General features: G+C 43.2%; 1 protein-coding gene across 2 annotated transcripts in view; it reads right to left on the bottom strand.

Annotated features, from left to right (window-relative positions):
* The window catches only part of ACBD6 (acyl-CoA binding domain containing 6), a 127,749-nt gene extending 109,342 nt beyond the window's left edge, over window positions 1-18,407 (bottom strand). Inside the window, exons 1-3 of one of the 2 annotated variants that reach the window (XM_036015732.1) lie at window positions 17,654-18,407; window positions 11,420-11,484; window positions 8,667-8,763 (exon numbers count right to left, since the gene is read on the bottom strand). In XM_036015732.1, coding sequence (XP_035871625.1) covers window positions 8,667-8,763; window positions 11,420-11,484; window positions 17,654-17,875 — 384 coding nt within the window. In that variant the 5' untranslated portion in view covers window positions 17,876-18,407. The remainder of the gene's footprint in view (window positions 1-8,666; window positions 8,764-11,419; window positions 11,485-17,653) is intronic. The other variant, XM_028530739.2, reaches the window with a different exon arrangement.
* Window positions 18,408-18,613: the final 206 nt, after the last annotated feature.

The following is an 18,613-nucleotide window of genomic DNA, read 5'->3' as shown; positions in this document are numbered from 1 at the left end:
CTCAGTTTTTGCATACACACATGCACAGGCATATACACGAGTACAGGCACACACGTGTACAGGCACACGTACATACACATGCAGGTGTGTACACACGTGTACAGGCATGTGCACGTATTGGCAGGCACACACAAATGTGCGGGCATGTACACACACGTGCAGGCGTCTATACAAACGTGCAGGCACGTACACACATGTACAGGCATGTACACACATATCGCCTCCTTTCTTCAAGTGGCAAATATAACAAAAGACAAGTAAACGCACTGAGGAAATGGGAACACACCAAACAATACTGATGAATACAGATGAGCATTGATTTGTCAATTTCACTAGGAAGCTAATCGAAACATTACACACTTAGAAAAAAAGATTTTTTAAATTTATTTTTAGACAGAGGGGAAAGGAGGGAGAAAGAGAGGGAGACAAACATTGATGTGTGAGAGAAACATTGATTGCCTCTCGAATGTCCCCAACTGGACACCTGGCCTGCAACCCAGGCACGTGCCCTGACCGGAAACTGAACCGGCGACCTTTCAGTTTGCAGACAATGCCCAACCAGCCAAGCCGCACCAGTCAGGGCACCTTACACATTTTTAAACCACAAGTAGGGGCCACTAGGTTGGCAAACACACATCTACACACATGAGCATTAAAAACTCTAATTCCATACTGTACAACCTTTATAATGTCAGTAGGGTAGACCACTTTTTGTTTTTACTAGTGCACCATGCCTTTCTAATACACCAAATTACTTGTATGCAGAAGCTATTAAATTTTCCTTCAAAAGGAACTATTCCTAGATTAGTCTTCCATCTATGGCTTTACTATCATAATTCAATTAGTCTACTCAAACCTGTAATTGCTTTAATGACAAAGAAATATATTCTGTTTTATTGTACAAATAAAGTCTTAAGAATTCTTTTGCAAAAGAAAATTTTAGTTATGCAAGATATGAATTGTCTTTAAATTTTCTAATAAATTTAGATTACCAAATAAAATTTATGTTGCTTATTTTTCTTATATGACTTGAATATGACAATAAAATATTTACTCATTTTTAGTTCTCACCCATTATTCCAAGATCACACATTTGGATATAAAGATAATATGTTTTTTATTGAAGCTCTATCTTCATCTTTAGTTAAAACACTGTATTTTGATTTATTATCTACAGCTAAAATTCTTAATTTCTAACTTTACAGTTACTGTAATGTGTGTCTATAAAGGAAAAAACACAAAAGATACACAATATAGCGTATTTATTGTCACAGGAAATGACAGCAACTTCAAACTGTGAAACACTGCCCTCTACAGACAATTCCATTTCCCTGCATCTCAACGTCATAACCCAAACTAGGAATTGCAGATTTTCCTGCCTTGTTCTTGACTCAAAATTCCTCTGCTCCATAACGCTCTTTTTTAATAAAAGATTTATTCTGGAGAAATGCCTACTGCAAATACTCTTCAACCATTTTTAAAGTCTCCCATTCCCTCTGGCTCCCCGGAAACTGCATCTGTCCTCCAGGGGAGCCTTGCAGAAGACAGCACTGAGCAGGCCCAACACAGAACAGGGAGCACAGGGAAGAGGTGCTGCAACGGCCTAGCCAAGAGAGGAGGCTGCATGGAGACAGAGAGAGCAGGGATGGAGAGAAGGTGACGACTGTAAAACATTTAGAAGGTAGAACCAGTGAGGCTGGGTAACGAACCAAACGGGCCACTGAGCAGTAGAAGGGCAGGTTCGGGATGACTCCTAGGCCTCTATTGGAACTGACTCGGGAATGGCAACACCACTAAATAAAACAGGGAAGAGAAGAGAAGGAAAAGCCCTGAAGGCAGCGGAGGGGAGGGAAATGCTGATGAGTTCCGCCTTGTGGCTGCGTTTGAGTCCCGCTGCCACGCTGGTGTAGAAACGCTCAGGAAGCGTTTCGACACGTCCAGCTAGAACAAGTGAAAAAAGCAGAGCCCCTCCAGTTGAGCGTAGCCTGATGTAGATATGTTTGACTTGGCTCGCTTGTGTTAAACTCTTTTTTCAAAGCCTTGTTTAAAAACCAAGAGATTTCCCGTAAAAACCTCCATTTCGTATCCGACCTGGCACTACGGGTACTCGCAGTGCCAACCGGTCGGAGCAGGTCCAGGCCCCGTTTACACGGGGCGGGCGCTCCCCTGGCAGTCCCACTTCGCTCACCTGTGTTCATGGCCTGGCCCCTGCAGGCATTTCGCTTTTGAAAATGTGTTTCTTGTGACCCTGCTCTAAAAACCCCGAGCCCTGATCACACAGAAAAGGCGGGGCTAAAAAGTAAATTTAGAATCAGCATAGGCCGTAGTTAAACTGTAAGAACAGCGGGGAGAAACATCAACACAGCTATCCTTGGGCAAAACAGTGTTTAATCATGAAGACTTTTGCTTTGTGACATTCCTATCACCTTAAAAGTGCTGAACATTCAAATCTTAGTTCAAAATTCACTTTCCCTCTGTGTGTATATTTTAATCTCTTGTAACACTTTGTCCTTAACCATAAATACTGAATTTTCTACTTACTTCCAGGTAGGTTTTCTGACAAATTAGGAGCATCCTATAAATGCTAGCTGAATTAAATAAAGTAATCACCTAATAGTGAGCACAAAGTATGGCCTGGAACTTGACGAAACAAGAAAGGAGCCAGGAGAGGGTCAGAAATAGGCGACGAGAGAGAAATGCGAAGGGATCAGCGTTATTTGAGGAGGACACTAAGACAATCAAAGGACTATTCTGAGGCACCCGAGCCCCGTGCTAAACCCCGTAGGTAGTATGGCTGACACACGAAGATGAACCCAACACGGTCTGAGGCTTTGAGGGGTCCACAGGCGACACGTAGCACTAGCAAGAGAATGACTGTCTAGCATGAGGCAGCCAGAGAAAAGAAACCCAACTCAATACTAATGCCTGGGAGTTGACAAAAACTAAATCTGAATAATGAGAAAAATATCAAAGAAGATAAGTTTTTGGCAAAAAATATCTCATTATTTTTTAAATATAAATTTAGAAAGTTATGACACTACCTTTATAGGTAAGTATATTACATGTATGACTTCATCTACTCTGATGTTCAATGAGTTTTCTTCATTTTATTTATTTATTTTTGGTGGATTAAAGTGTTCAGTGAATTCTTATAGGTAAAAGATAAGCTGACAATGCTGTAAAAACTCCAGATAAATAGAACAAGTTTTACAGGAGGCTAGATGCTACTGGACAGCTACATAACCACTTATTTGGCCCGCAGAACAAGAGAGTAGAGTGTGAGTTCTCCCATGTATGCTATTTATCTTCATGAACAATGAGCAAATATAATTCAATGATGCTAGTCGAAGAGTCATCGGACCAGTAAGATGAAGAGAAGTAAAATTACTAATAAGATCCCAAGTAAGCATAAAAGTTTTAAAGATCTAAGGAGCGGCCCTAGCAGTTGTGGCTCAGTGGATTGAGCACCAGCTGGTGAACCAAAAGGCCATCAGTTTGATTCCTAGTTAGGGCACTTGCCTGGATTGCAGATCCTCCCTCTCTTTTTTCCTCCTTTCCCCTCTCTTTAAAAATAAATAAGTAAAATATTTTTTTTAATCTAAGGAGAAAAAAAAGAGCAAGAGACTAGATGGTCAGTGAGACCGAAGGTATTAACAATACCATTAAAACACACAGAAAGCCCTGGAATTCCTGAGAATAAAAATGTATCTTTTTTTATAGTGAACTTTGCTCCCTCTGGTGGTCACAAGAGGTTTTACCAGGTGTGAGTACAGACAGAGGTAAAGCAGAGATTTTCAACCTTTTTCATCTCATGGCATACATAAACTACTAAAATTCTGCGGTACACCAAAAAATATATTTTGCTAATCTGACAAAAAATAGGTATAATTTTGACTGATTTACAAAAAATAACAATCACCTACCCTTTTGGCTCCAAAATGACCTTTACAAAATCAGGTGCCTATCCTTGTATATATGGATTTACAGTACCAAGAATGAGCCATTCAGAGGCAACCTTATTATGCAGCACAACCAACGAGACGCAACTCTATACATGACCTGTCTACTTACGGTTCAAGACAGGGCAGTGTGGGCTGTTGTCATTTTTTAAATGGACAATCTAAGGGAAAAGAAGTCAGTGCTCCTTACGAAACAGCCAGGTATTACATGCTTTAAAAATTCCTGCAGTATACCAGCTGAAAACCACTGAGGCAGAGGGCAAACAGAATGGAACTGCAGGGACTATCCTAGTTAACCTCCATTGTATGTCAGACCAATAAATGTTCAACTTACAAAAAACACTTCTTTAGAAGAAAGAATTGAGAGTTTAGTGTTACCGAAGGAGCAATGCAGAACTAGAGAAACACTCACACCAAACGAACAGAAACATGGAGCGGAGTGGTGTTTACCAGAGGATTTGGGGGAGGGTGGTGAAGAGGGAAAAGCCGTGTTCCAAGGTCACAAACTTCCAGTTATAAGACAAGTTCTGGGGAATCTGATGGACAGCATGGTGATTATAGTTAATAACCTTTTATATACTTGACAGTTGCTAAGAGAGTAGACCTTAAATATTCTCAACACAAAAAAGCATATAGTAATTATGTGACCTAATGGAGGTATTAGCTATGGTGGTAATTATTTGGCGATATACAAGTGTATCAAATCACATCAACGCACCGTGCACCTTAAACTTACAGTGTTGTGTGTCAATCATATCTCAATGAAGTTGAGGGGGGAAAGTTAAGATGAGGTCTAAGGGGAGCCCCAAATCCAATGCCTGGTGTCTACATGAAAGGAGAGGGGATTTGGATACAGAGAGACAGGGCAGAGTGTCACGTGAAGACAGAGACTGGGGTAGCATTGCCATAAGCCAAGGAATATCTGAGGCCACCAGAATCTGGTCCAGGCAAAGGAGGATTCTTCCCTAGAGGCATCAGAGAGAGCACGGGTCTGCTAGAACTTGATTTCAGACCTCGAGCCTCCAGAACTGTGAGAGAGCAAATTTCTCTTGTTTTCAATTACAAAATACCAGTCTGTAATTCTTTGCTATGGCCACTGTAGGAAACTAATGCAGCCTGAAATACCTTGTGCTAGAAAGAAAATGCTCAAAGAATGATGGCGGTATGTCAAAAGGACACAGGAGCCATCTTGAAGGGGTTCCCAGTGGCCAAATAAATAATCATGGGAATGGATAACAACCCACTAACCAAAATAAAAACCCATGAATACACGCTGATACACATGTATGCATGCTGGGAGAGGTGATAAGACAGGGACCCTGAGTGTTCCTACATCTTCTTGTTCAGTGTGGCAGGCAGGCTCCGACCACTCTCTGCTTGAGCCTTGCTCAGGGTTGTGTGTGCAGTGGGCCGCCTTCAGGGATGAGGGCACATCTTCCCAACTCCTGGAAAAGAGCAGGCTTGCTTCTACCTTCTATAAAAGTAGGGAACACCCAAAGCTCAGTGCTCCTTCCCTAGAGCACAGCCCATTGCATATTTGAGAACCTACCCAGGCCGACCTGCGCCATGCCCAGGGGATGTGGGTTGGGACATGAGAAACTGATGCAAATTAAATGAAGCTCATGCAGTGTGCCATGCCATGAATAATAACATCCTTTGGCTCAGACCCAAAAGTCTTGCACCTCTGCCAGCATCTAAGAAACAGTAAGAGGCTAACTTATTAGTTTGGAAGTAGGGTATAGTCCCAGACCTTTCCCAATTCTTGACAATGGATAAATAAATAAAATAGGGGCAGAAGACAAACCCCAGAAGGGAATGGCAAATAATAAATGTAGAAAAAAATTATGGTGTTAGAAAATCATTAATGCTTATTAAAAGTAGAGGTGAAATCTGATTAGGAAAAGGATACTTACATAGTAAGGATACTCAAAGTATCTCCCCAGAAATTACTCACTAATTACAAAGGGAAAATAGGAACTTTACAGGAGAGAAATCTGGCAGACTCCACCTTAGGCAAATGATCAAAGCCAGCATAAGCAATACTGGGACAAACAGACATCATGCTTCTCCTGGTGCAATGTACTAAGAGGGACACAATTTTGTGGTATTCCCCCTAAAAATGTATAACTGAAATCTAATTATGAAAAAAAAATCAGACAAAACCCAAAATAAGGAACATTCTAAAGAACAACTGGCCTATATTCTTCAAAAATATCATGATCAAGAAAGAAAAAGTTGCCCTGGCTGGTGTGGCTCAGTGGATTGAGTGCTGGCCTGGGAATCGGAGTGACCAGTTCGATTCCCAGTCAGGGCACATGCCTGGGTTGCAGGCCAGGTCCCCAGTAGGGGGCCCAAGAGAGGCAACCACACATTGATGTCTCTCTCCTTCTCTTTCTCCTTCCCTTCATCTCTCTCTAAATACATGAAAATCTTAAAAAAGAAGGAGAGAGAGAGAAAGAAAGAAGTCAAGAAACTGTTCCAGATTAAAAGAGGTTAAAGAGACATACCACTAGATGCAATGCATGATTCTAGATTGGATGAGGAATCATCATTTTGAAAAATAACTACAAAGGACATTTTTCAGGTAAACGATAAATCTGAGAATGAACCACGGGTTTGGCACTGATCTTGCCCCAGCGCTCACATTCCCGACCCAGAGGGAAGAGAACTGGTGCACGCTGTCGGCGGGAATGTGAACTGGTGCAGCCGTGGCAGGAAACAGCGTGGAGGTTCCTCGACTCCCCCACGACCCAGCAACCCCACCCACCTCTGGGTGCGCATCTAAAGGAAGTGCAATCAGACCCCAAAGAGGTATCTGCATCCCATGTGCACTGCAGCATGGTTCACAGTGGCCCAGACACAGAAACCACCGAAGTGTGCATTTATAGACAGATGGATAAACAGACATAATTTATATATACAATGGGCTATTACTCGGAATGAGAAAAAAGTAAATCCTGCCACTGTGACTACACGGATAAACTGGGGGACATTATGTTGGGTGAAATAAGCCAGACAAAGTATTATATGATCAGACTTATACGTGGACTCAAAGATCACTAAAAAGTCAAACACAGAGAAGCAAAGAGTAAAATGATGTTTATCAGGGACTGGGGGGGTGAGGGGATGGGCAGAGGTCAGTCAAAGGGCACAAAGTTGCAGTTTGTAGGATGAGTGAGTATAGAGATCTAAACTGTACGAGGCTAGAAATATCAGATGCTCTCATCATGAAAAATAATGAACTATGTGAAATGATATATTAATTAGCGTGACTGCGGTAATCATTTCATTACGCATACCAAAAATACCAATGCCCTACAGGGACTCTGAGCCCAGGGGTTCTCAGAAAAGAAGAATTCCAGATCAATTCATAACACACACACACACACACACACACACACCCCAATGTCCTGCAGCAACTCTGAGCCCAAGTGTTCTTTAAAAAAAAAATTCCAAAGATTTCATGACAAAAAGCATACAGAAAAAAACCCAACTTTGATAATTACAGTGTACTTGGGTAAGAGAAGGTCCCTGATCTTAGGAAAAATCAAAGCATTTAGTGGTGAAGAAACATGGGATCGCCAACTTGTCTAAAAAGACTCAGAATTTATTTGTATGTATACGTGTGTATGCATGTAAACGGAGGATGCCAAAGCAAACGGAAAACAGCTGGTGTTTCTAGGTAAAAGCCATCCAGAGGTTCCTTGTGTTATCTTTGAAACTTAAAAACATATATATCAAGTAAACATTAGTTTATAATAATGCATTGTTATTAGTTATTACTTAATAATTATATATTTAAAATTTGCTGAGAATCCATAATATTTACAGTTCCTTACAAATCTGACATTTTAAGATTTCATGATTAATGGAACAAAATTCCCTCATAGTAAATTAATATATACTCAAGAATTAACTTTATTATTATCAGAAAACACTGAAAATTGCTGAATTCATTCACTGCTAAAAAGCGTGGCCTGAATATTTCTCCTGGGAAGAAGTACATCCAGTCCCTGGTTTCCCACGGCACTGACCCGGCCGTCACCCCACTGAACACCTATCAAACGTGGCTCCATGGAAGTTAAACAAAGTACCAGCCCCACCTTTATCACATTCTTTACAGACATTCTCCAATAAGTACGCTAAAAAAGGACAGTGCATGCAAGTGAACAATATCCCGGGCTCCCCGAGTCCAAAGTAACCTCTGCTCCCGCTGGACTCCCTGGCCCTCGGCTGTCACCGTTCTGTACCGTTAATGACACGTCGGCACGTGTCATCTTCTCTAGCAGGCTTTCAACCACGCAAAGGCAGGAGCGTGTGTAATTCGCAGTTCTTTCCTATAACTAAGCATTTTGCACTCGCACGGAAGGAGCTTACTGAAAAAACCCCGAGACACCCACCATTTCCTAAGATGATAATGACCATCTCATGTTAAACTCTTTCAAATTCTGAAACAGAGTTTTTACGCGGTTGAAATTATTGTTATACTTTTAAAAAGTGTCTAGAATTCAGAGACGTCTTCAGTATTAGTAGCTGGCTGGTTGTGTGAATGTTTCAGCAACAGTACTTTTATGTAGATGAATATTGCAGTAAGTTTAGAATCTTTTGATTTGGGAAAATAAACCTTAAGAATGGTACTGGGTTCCATCCATCTTCCTAGAAGATGCTGGGTTTGGGGAAGCACCGGGTATAACCACTGAGCCCCACCTGAGGCGTCCAGCCGGGGTCCAGCTTCTTAACTGCCGCGATGTACTCCCGCATCGCTTGGCTCGGGCTCGAATCACCAAGGGCCTTCCACGCCTCCCTGTGGGACAGAGTATCGGAAACGACCCGTCATTAACAATGTAAGCGGCACAAACAGCAGGTCCTTTTTTATTTAAAAACCTCACAGACACACTGATGGGCCAGGGAGACCCTCACTGGGCGCACTGGCGGTGCCGTGCGGCACGCATCTCGTCACCCCACCTGAGGAGCACGTAGACACTTTTGTCCTCGTCACCCTCCCCTGTGAAAGTTTGGTAATCCAGATATACTGCGTGTCTGTTGAATTCTGGGAGACCACAGACCATCATACTATCTTAGGATTTCATGACTCCCCCAAACCAACTTTCCCCCTGGTGGAAAATGCCTGATCTACAGACCAATAAAAGTAGCTCCTATCTTGTTGAATTAACTGTGCTCATGGCATTTCAGCAACTCGGAAGCTAATCTAATCGTCACAGAAAACAACATTCCCCAGGAAAGTGCCAGGCTTCTCCTTTAAGGGGTGAGGAACATGCACCCCCCCACCTTCTCATCTACAAGCTGCTCACAGGGGATCCCGAGGCCTCAGGCAGGGACTTCAGAAGTGAGGGCTCCCCATGAGGACAGAAGTAAGAACACACACAGGTAAGAAGGTAGGGACTTCCTGCAGCATGAATACCAAGAGTAGTATTTTAGTCTTCCTTTCTGCAAGCTGCCAGGACAGGGTCCTGCTTGGCCTTCCCCACCAGCTTTACTTCCAACCAGCAAGGAGACCCTCCGATCCCCTGGGAACCAGCACCCAGTCCCCTGGGCTCTCAACCCTCTTCCTGCTCCTGTGATGAACGTAACACCTTTTTGAGGATTTCTTTTAAATTTAATCTTTGTTGTATTTTTTTCATTATCATTTAGTTCCCTTGTACATACACCCCCCGCCAAGCAATGAGGATTGCTAAATTTACTTTTACTGAATCTCTTGAGAGCTCCTTGTAGACATTCTAACACTTCAGCCCTAAATATATCAGCATATATCAAATTGAGGAAAGTTCACATCAATACAATCAGATTTCCCTGATTGGCCAGTAACTTCCTTCATGGCCTTCTTTTCCCCGACCAGGAGCCATCAAGATTCATACACATCCCTGAGCTTCATGAATCTTGAGCCTTTTTTGTCTTCCACGATACTGATATTTTTAAGAGTCCAAACCAGTTGTTTTATAAAATATCCCTCAATTTGGATTTGTCTGATTGTTTCCACACCTAGAGTGTTCATGTCCAAAACGTTCATGATGATTAGAATCAGGTTAAACACTTTGTCAAGAGCGGTGCACGGGTGACGTGTCCCTTACAAGGCATCCCGTCGGAGGGCACGTGGTATCGGTTTGTGCCGTCATCAATGACAAGATCGAGGATGTAGTAAAAGCTGTTTTCTTCTTTGTGGTTAACTCGTAAATTGCGGGTCAGATTGAACACATATTGCTCCCAGTAGTTTTTCATCTAATGGTTTTGGCATCCAGTTGAGATTCTTGCCTGAATTACTGCAGTGGTTGTACCATCTAAACTTTTTAAAATTGTTAAGAACAATTTAAAACATGCAAGTACAGGGAAAAATAATGAACTTATGAAATTTCATAAATTAAAAACACTCACAACAAGAGGTACGGCAGGTCCTCTCTACAACAGTGAGAGAGAGCAGCCAGAGAACTAACTACCCACCAGCACTGGCGAAGAAACCCGGCCGGAGGGAAACCAACCGGACGGACACTGCTTCCTTCACCGAGAGTGTTCTACACACGCCCCGCCCCCCAGCCCACGGGGGTGAGCAGCGTGTGCTTGACGCTGAGACTGATTTACTCCCCACTTCGAGCTCTGCGTCCCCGCACGGCTGGGTAACAGACCGCTCCCAGGCGGGCACCTCGTCCGGGGACCGTGTTTTGAGCAGCGCTGCTCTAGGATGTGAAGTTAGAATCCATTTTTAGCACTTCCCTCCACAACCATATTTTACTGTTTTAAAACCTCTATACATTTAATTTCAGGACTAATGCTTCAAAGTCCCTCCTGCTATAACTAAGATACCCTATTGTCTGAAATTTCTCTTTGGACATTTAGACAACGTAAGAGGAAATAAGGACTCAGGTTATAAGAGGGACCTCTGAATTATAAGTACAAGAATAATAATGTGAAGGTATAATCTTTTTATGTCTTCAGGAAAGAAGTGAACTTGGCATGTTTTTTTTTCCTTCTGTCCAAGAGGTTACGGTCAGCACTTCTTTACTGCGGTGGAAGGGACAGTGAGGAACAGGAGTGCTCTGGAGGTGAGATACAGCTGGGGCGGGGAGAAGAGAAATGGGCATTTACCCCGCTCTTCTCCCTTCTCGGCCACCTGGCCCTCTTCCAAAGACCCCTCCAGAGGGTGGTGACTGTGTGACAGGAGAGGAAAGTCGCCAGCGACAGCCCCTGTGGTCATGCTAAGCAGCTACACTTCCGTGAGGAACGCGTGTCTGTTGTGAACTACTTACACACCAACACCTTGGCACAAGCTTCCTGCAGGAGACTTAGCTAAAATCGGATTCTTTTAATCTCTCTCCCAAGTACCTCCCTGAGCAGTCTACAGCAGAGAGATTATTTTACGAATAATTCTTTAATCTGCTCACCCCTTTCTAATTCCTAAACTCCTAAACCATGTCCAACAACCTCAACAGATTCCAAGAATTTCTTACCATTTTTGCTTTCCTTCAAAATCAAAGAAGCTTGGTTTAGGAGTATTGCAATTTCCAACTTTGACCTAAATGAAGGGGGAGAAAGCAAGAACTTATTTTTCAAAGAAATACCAGAGAAACTTTTTATTTTCAAATTTACTATGTATACTTAGAAGCTACAGGTTAGAAAGTATTTGCATCTATATAGAATAACAAAATTTAACATTCTTTGCAAAAGCACACACAAAAACAAACTTTAAATACAGGCTGATTTTGCTTACTGCATAAAACATTATACAATACTACAATACATTAAAAAATATGGGTGACAGACACTTGCATTCCTAAATTAACAAATTACATATATGGCAAGTTATAAATATCGATTATGCAATCCTAATTACCACTTATAGAATTTTAAAACATGCAATAAAGTACAGTTTATCATAATTCATAATAGTTTATTTATGCTGATGCTCATAACACTATCAGCACTGTATCTCTCCCAAAGTCCCAGAATAAAACCCTATTTTTAAAGTGCCCTATTTGAAACTAATCAATAAAAACGTACATGTTGGAAGCTGTGCAAGAAATTTCAATGGTTTCTCAACAATAAACATTTTATTCCACAGTAATCTTTTCCTGATTGAGGTCGAAGTTTATCTTTAATCCACTTAAGCTGTACAGTAATTAGCTTTATTGTCAAGAAGCATACTAGAAATTGATACACGCACAGAATTCACTGTCCAGCGATTCCCACCGCCAGAAGCAATCTCCCTCTCTGAGGACCTCCCTTAGCGCTTCCTCTGTGTTACTCCGTCTGTGATCCCACTTGTCACCTTGACCTTGCGTTGGAGTGTTTTGTGTCAAGTCTCATCTTTCTGTTAGAATTCAGCCTGTAAGAAACCGTTTTTTTTTTTTTTTTAGATTTTATTTATTTTTAGAGAGAGGGGAAAGGAAGGAGAAAGAGAGGGAGAGAAACATCAATGTGTGGTTGCATCTCACATGCCCCCTACTGGGGACCTGGCCTACAACCCAGGCATGTGCCCTAGACCAAGAATTGAACCAGCGACCCCTTGGTTCATAGGCATGCACTCAATCCGCTGTGCTACAACAGCCAGGGCTATAAGAAACCATTCTTAACTCAATCATGGTACCTGATATAGTACCCAATTTAAGGAAGTAAAAAATGTTTGTTGACTATAGAATGAATGTATTAGGCATGTATTCAATAAAACACCTACTTTTCCTAATGCTAAATGCCCTAATCTGACCCCATTCACTTCCCGGGGACCTTCCCACTACTCCTATTCCTCTTCTACACTTGAATTTTGCTAAAGTCAAAGTGATGATCTGCTTGCTCGCCAGATTAGTCTACTCACTGCCTTAGGGGTTTTGATTCTGACTTTGGCTCAGTGTAATCCCCCTCACCAGAAATGCCTCTCTTCTTCCCTCAGCCTTTCAAAACACTACAACTCCTGCTCAAGACTCTAAGCACCCTTTCGGTCCACAATGATCTCATCCATCTCTGAAATCATAACAATTATCATCTCTATCATTTGCTTAGCAACCCATCACAGTCGAGCTGGTTGTTACTGAAGCGCACACTCACACAGGAGCAGCCCTGTGAGGACGGGCACCGGGGAGGTGACAGAGCAGCGGCTGCACTGGTGGCACGAAAGCTCCACCCGTGCTGTGTCAAATGGGCCACACGGCAGTGCCGTTCGGTCTGCTGTTACAAACTCCGTTTATACAGGAGTACAGAGAAGCTGAGGAGGGTGCAGTGAACCCTACTCAGCAGTCAGGACTTGAATCCAGGACTTGCTGACTCCAAAGTCCAACATTCCTCTACGATAACTTTCCGTTTTCCATGTTACACAGAACTAGTCTTCCGTTCCAGCATCTCTAAAATCACCTGAACTACTGCACTGACAGAAATATGAAATAAGATGAACTATATAGACTTCATAAAAATAGCTGTTATTACTACCTTTGTTGCTCAACCAGACACCAGCCAGTGGCAGAAACAAATACCAACGCCTAGTCTCCATTCCCCTACAGTGATAGGAGTCTCGGCCAGACGCACGGTCACCCTGCCAACCATTCCACGTAGCCGTGCAACCGCTGCCTGGGAACAGGGGCCCGGAGTGTGTAAAGGTGCTATAAACACCTTTCTTAACAAGAAAGGGGGGCTCGTCCTTCCCTTTCCCCGTGCCCGGGCTCAAACACGCGTGTGGCCGTGGTGAGCCACTCTGGCCGCGGAAGGAGGACCAGCTCTCTGGTCTCATGGTCCCTTTTCACTTTTAGAAACTGAGGCCCCAAAGAGCTTATGTTTATGCAGGTTACATCTTTTATTGTATTAGAAATTAAAAGACATTTTAAAAATATATGTTAATTCATTTAAAAATAATAAACTCATTACACGTTAACATAAATAACAAAATTTTATAAAAATAATCATATAGTCTAAAGCAACCTAAGCATTAGTGAAAAAAGTGATGTTGTTTCACATTTGGCAAATCTCTTTAATGTCTGCCTTAGTATGTTCTCAGGAATCTACTCCTGCACTCGATCTACTGAGATACGTTGCTTCGGCTGAAGTATATGAAGAAAACGGAGCTTCACACAGATCTGCTGTCAGAAGAGAAAGGGGGACTTCAGTAGCACCTTCAGACAATTGTGGATATTCTTTGTTGATACCACACCAAAAACCAATTCATGGCAATTTCTTTAAAGTTACTTGCAATCTGGAATCTGAAGTCATCAATGAATCTTTCACACTGTTACACTAAAATCCACTGGTCTGACTTACACTTTACAAGGGTTCCACCCACACATAATCTGAAGCACTATCCACGCAGTGTTTGGGAAACACGGTTACTGAGGTATGCAGACCTTCCAAACGCTGACACGTTCCAAACAGTGAAAGTTCACAATCATTAAAATCACCATTTTACTCATCAAAAGAGTAAAAATTATGAAGCATTAGGAAGCTGTCAAGCTCACGTGGCAGATTTTCACCTGAAGCTCAGATGCTAGCATCAGCACCACACGCTATCAGCTGCTTTCCTTCAAGTGATGCGCTCACTTCATTCATGTTCAAGAAACTTTCCACTAAATACTCAAATCTGAATAAGCATAGTTTATCTGTGAGTTGTTCTATAAAGTGAAAATGGTGTTTAATAAAACAAAAGCAGATAGCTCAGCTTGGAACTCAAAAAATTACATACGTGCTTTTCCTCGAAATAGCCAAATAATTCCATGCGCAGCAGACACGCCCTGAGTGCGCCCCGTTTCGTCACACACAGCACTGAAGGGGCTTGTACTCAGGTGTTTATATTTCATAGAATCAGAAATTTTTGCTTCTTCAGCAAAGACACTTTTAAGTGACACTGGCCTTTTTACTGTGAGTGCACAGTGGCAAAGAAACAGGACTACTAGCACACTTAATGCCGGTGCCTCGATTAGTGCTGGCACATCCGCAGTTTTATCCAACATGACAGCACAGGAAAAAGGCAAGTGGCGTCTCAGTGTTGTTATGAAAATAGTTTGACCTTACAGATCCCCTGAGAAAGTCCAGGCACTCCCTGCAGTCCACCGACCCTAATTTGAGAACTGCTGCCTCGGGGGATGGCTGAGCTACCAGACAGAAAAAGACCGAGCCCCTGGGTGATCCCACGAAGCAGAAGCACCCTACCAGTCCCAGCTCACCTACCTCCAGACCATTATGGGAACCGAAAATAAAAGGCCAGCAGCTGACCCGTGTCCCAACCCACACAGAGCTTTTTGTATTCCCAAATCAAAGAACAGTTCTGGATGCGGAAAAGACTGAGAAAATAAAACTGTAGGAATTCGGGGCATCATGAAGAACAGTTTCCAAATCATTAGATAACGAATCATGAGCTACAAAGCAGAGTTATAAAATGTGCCACTTTAAGAGTATCCAAATGCTGTTTTCTCTGATCTATAGCATATGATATATCCAGTGCCCTTGAAACAGAGTATTCCAACAACGGCTGTCAATGGCAAATGCCAGTAAATCCAGTGTACCCAGGGTAAAGGAGAAGGGCAGGAGTAGTCTAACTTGCGCTAGTGCTGAAGGCCCCGATACAATGAAGCCAAAAGGGGTCTGAAATGTTCACTGTCCTATTGTTCCATAGGTGTCAATTAGTTGTCTTTTGCTGAGAGAATGTAAGCTAGTGAAGCAGGGGAGGGGAGCTGTTAACTGGTCTTTTTGAAATTTCACCAGATGATTTTGGAGCCTTAAGCTTATCTGAGACTAACAAAGCAATTAGGTAAGTTTAGGGCTCTGCCTGAGAAAAAAAGGCTTATAACTTAGCTTGTTTTTATCACCTTTCTGCTGACAACCTTACCTCAATCGGCCAAAAATAAATAAATAAATAAATAGGGTGCTAGTCCGAATACAAATGAAATTATTTTATGAGAAACTGTGACCCATCATGCAGGAATTACACTGGACATTCTATCAAGGATGCTATTTTTAACACCGTCTTGGAATTTTGTCAAAAATAAGGTATCTAGAAGATGCTGATGACAACTGATCTGATGCCGTATCTAAGCAAGCATAATCTTAATCTCTAATAATGAAGAATTTATTCTCCAGATACAGAGTACCTCTGGACACCCTGCCATCAAGTTCTTGAAACGGCGAGGGACACACCTCTCCCAGACTATCTGGACAAAGTGAGTAGAGCCAAGACAGAGGCTGATCGGTGACCGCAGTTCACTGATGACTTAAAAGTCAGACCTTTAATAATGATGACGTTAATATCAATAACAAACAAACGTGCTGGAAAGAGTGTTCTCTAGGGAATTTGGAGAAGACTAATCTTATACTTCCCAGAGAATCATCAGCCAGACGTGCTACACGTCCTAGCACAGTGCTAAATTTTTGTTAAATAATCAAGAGTCTCATTTTAATGTTAGCAGGACACAGTAAGTGACCAAAGAGAAAACAGATATCCAGAACTTTGCAAAGAAAACAAATTCCAAGGTCAATTTAGGGGCAATTTTCATTCAAATGTTAACACTATGATTTGCATCTACAACTGTATCTTTCAGGTCAATTTAACTGAGACTCATCAATCTTCAAAAAAAGGTTCATCTCTGTTCCGTACATTCAGCTGAAGAATTCAGAGGGACCCCACAACTGTTTTTAGAGAGAATACAGGGGGACATAGATACCAAGAGGAAAAAGAAAAGTTTTTAAAAACGTAATAAAATAAAATGGGCTATTATCCAGCACTGCGTTGCTTCCTGTGTTCTAGAGGGCTGGAGCTTCCCTGAACTGACAGCTCTTCTCAGCACAGGTTCAGTGCCCAAACCCAGACTCCTCAGTGACTCTGTCAGTCTCCTGAAGGCAAGTATCACGATGCTCTCGTTTCTGTGCGTTCCCTGCAGGCATAACGCCCAAGTGTTCTGCACCTAAAAGATGCTGTTGATATTTGTTGATTTTGTTAAAGCAATTATTTTTTTCCTTCTAGTACTTAACCCAATGACTCTTCCAATGACAAGTTAAATATGTCTTATATGACATTATTATCATTTTTACTTCCGTACTCCCAAGTAAAGTTCAGAGCTTTAAAGTCGAGAGCTACAAGCTAGTTCTAATTCTGACTGATTTATCTGTATGACCCTCAACAAGTATCTACTCTCTTTGGGAATCCCTTTCCTTTTCCGTAGAGAAGGGCATTATTTCATCTGGTGGTGGGGAGCTCTAGAATTTTTATAATTGTATCCACAGACAGAAGCATATTTAAACCCTAAGGTACTGTAAGGCTTTAAAAAAATCACAATAATAAAAGTAATAATACTTTATTTTGCATTGCATCACCCTTTTTATTACAATCATATCATTCTCTTAGGTCTCAAAACAATTTTTAAATATTACATCCATATGACCCTTTGGCAAGGTGAATGACAAATCTTTTTGCCATCCTCATTTTGTAAAGGTTCTAAAACTGGTAAAAGCATAAGTGCAAGGTCACTGAGCAAGTCAGAGAAAATAGAAGAACTGTCATTCAACGTCCAGCTCAACATCACTCCTAGGATAGCAGGTCCTTTCCGTGTCGGTACCGATGCTAACCTTTAAGGGATGATGAAAAAACAAACGAAACAGAACCCGCACACACTTCACGACTAGCCTTTTACGAAGCACCTTTACTATTAGCTTTTGTTGGAAAAAAGAAGGCCTCCTGTCGCTCCCCGGCCTCCACCCCTTCCCTGTGACTTTACCTGCTTGTACCTGGCGTACAGGTAGAGGAGCTGCTCCCGGCTGGCCACGTGAATCAAGCCCTGGAGGTGCGCTGCAGCCTTCTCAAACAGCTCGGTCAGGCTCCTGGACGCCTCGGTCTCGGGGCTCTGCAGCGATTCCACATCCCCGGAGTCGTCCCCCGAGCTCAGCTCTCCGCCGCTGTCGCCCGTGGTGGTCCCCGCGGACAGAAATGGAGAGGCCATGTGTCCTCGCCCAGTGCGAACCTCGGTGTCGCCCCGTCCTCTTCGGGTCGGGCGTACCCTGCTCGAGGGGGCCTGGCCGACGACCCTGGTTCGAATCCGGGCAGGGGTCGGATCCCAGCTCACTTATTCCGCGCTCCCTCCCCTAACCCCGCCTTCCTCCCCTTCTCTTCCGGGGCGTGCGAGGCAGTCTCCGCTACCGTCGCGGCTCTCCGCTGTCCACGGATTCTCCTCCGCCTTCCAGGGGCTAACTGTAGGGTCCGGGTGGCCTGGGAGCGGCGCAGCCAGGCGGTCCTGAGGAGGGGACTGCGTGCAGCGCGGCGGGGGACGGGGGCGCGCCGCGTGCGCGCCCGAGCGCGTGCCCGGCTTACGCTCCGCGCCGCTGGGGACAACGTGCGCGGTCCCACTTAGGGGCACTTGTGGGACAGTGTTGGGGAGACTGCTGATGGAGAGATTCCGCTCTCTTGCTGGGGTGTCCCTTAATCGTTTAGCTGCAATTGGTAGTGACAAACTCCGGAACCGTCCCCGGAACAGGCCACCGGGTAGAGGAAGGAGGCCTTCGCTTTGGTAGTGTAGCCTTAGCAGTGGAGTCGCGGGAAACAAAGGTGAGAACTAAGGTTCCGCCTGCGCGCCCACCTCCCCGATTTTGTGCCGGGCGTGGGGGGGTGGGGGGTGGGGGTTCCCCCAAAGAGGCCTGGGATCCCTGCAACTATTTTGAGAGTTTGGCGTGAGAAAATAAAA

Source organism: Phyllostomus discolor, chromosome 14, assembly GCF_004126475.2.
Source record: "Phyllostomus discolor isolate MPI-MPIP mPhyDis1 chromosome 14, mPhyDis1.pri.v3, whole genome shotgun sequence".
Classification (NCBI taxonomy): domain Eukaryota; kingdom Metazoa; phylum Chordata; class Mammalia; order Chiroptera; family Phyllostomidae; genus Phyllostomus; species Phyllostomus discolor.
This window is presented reverse-complemented; position numbering and strand designations above follow the sequence as displayed.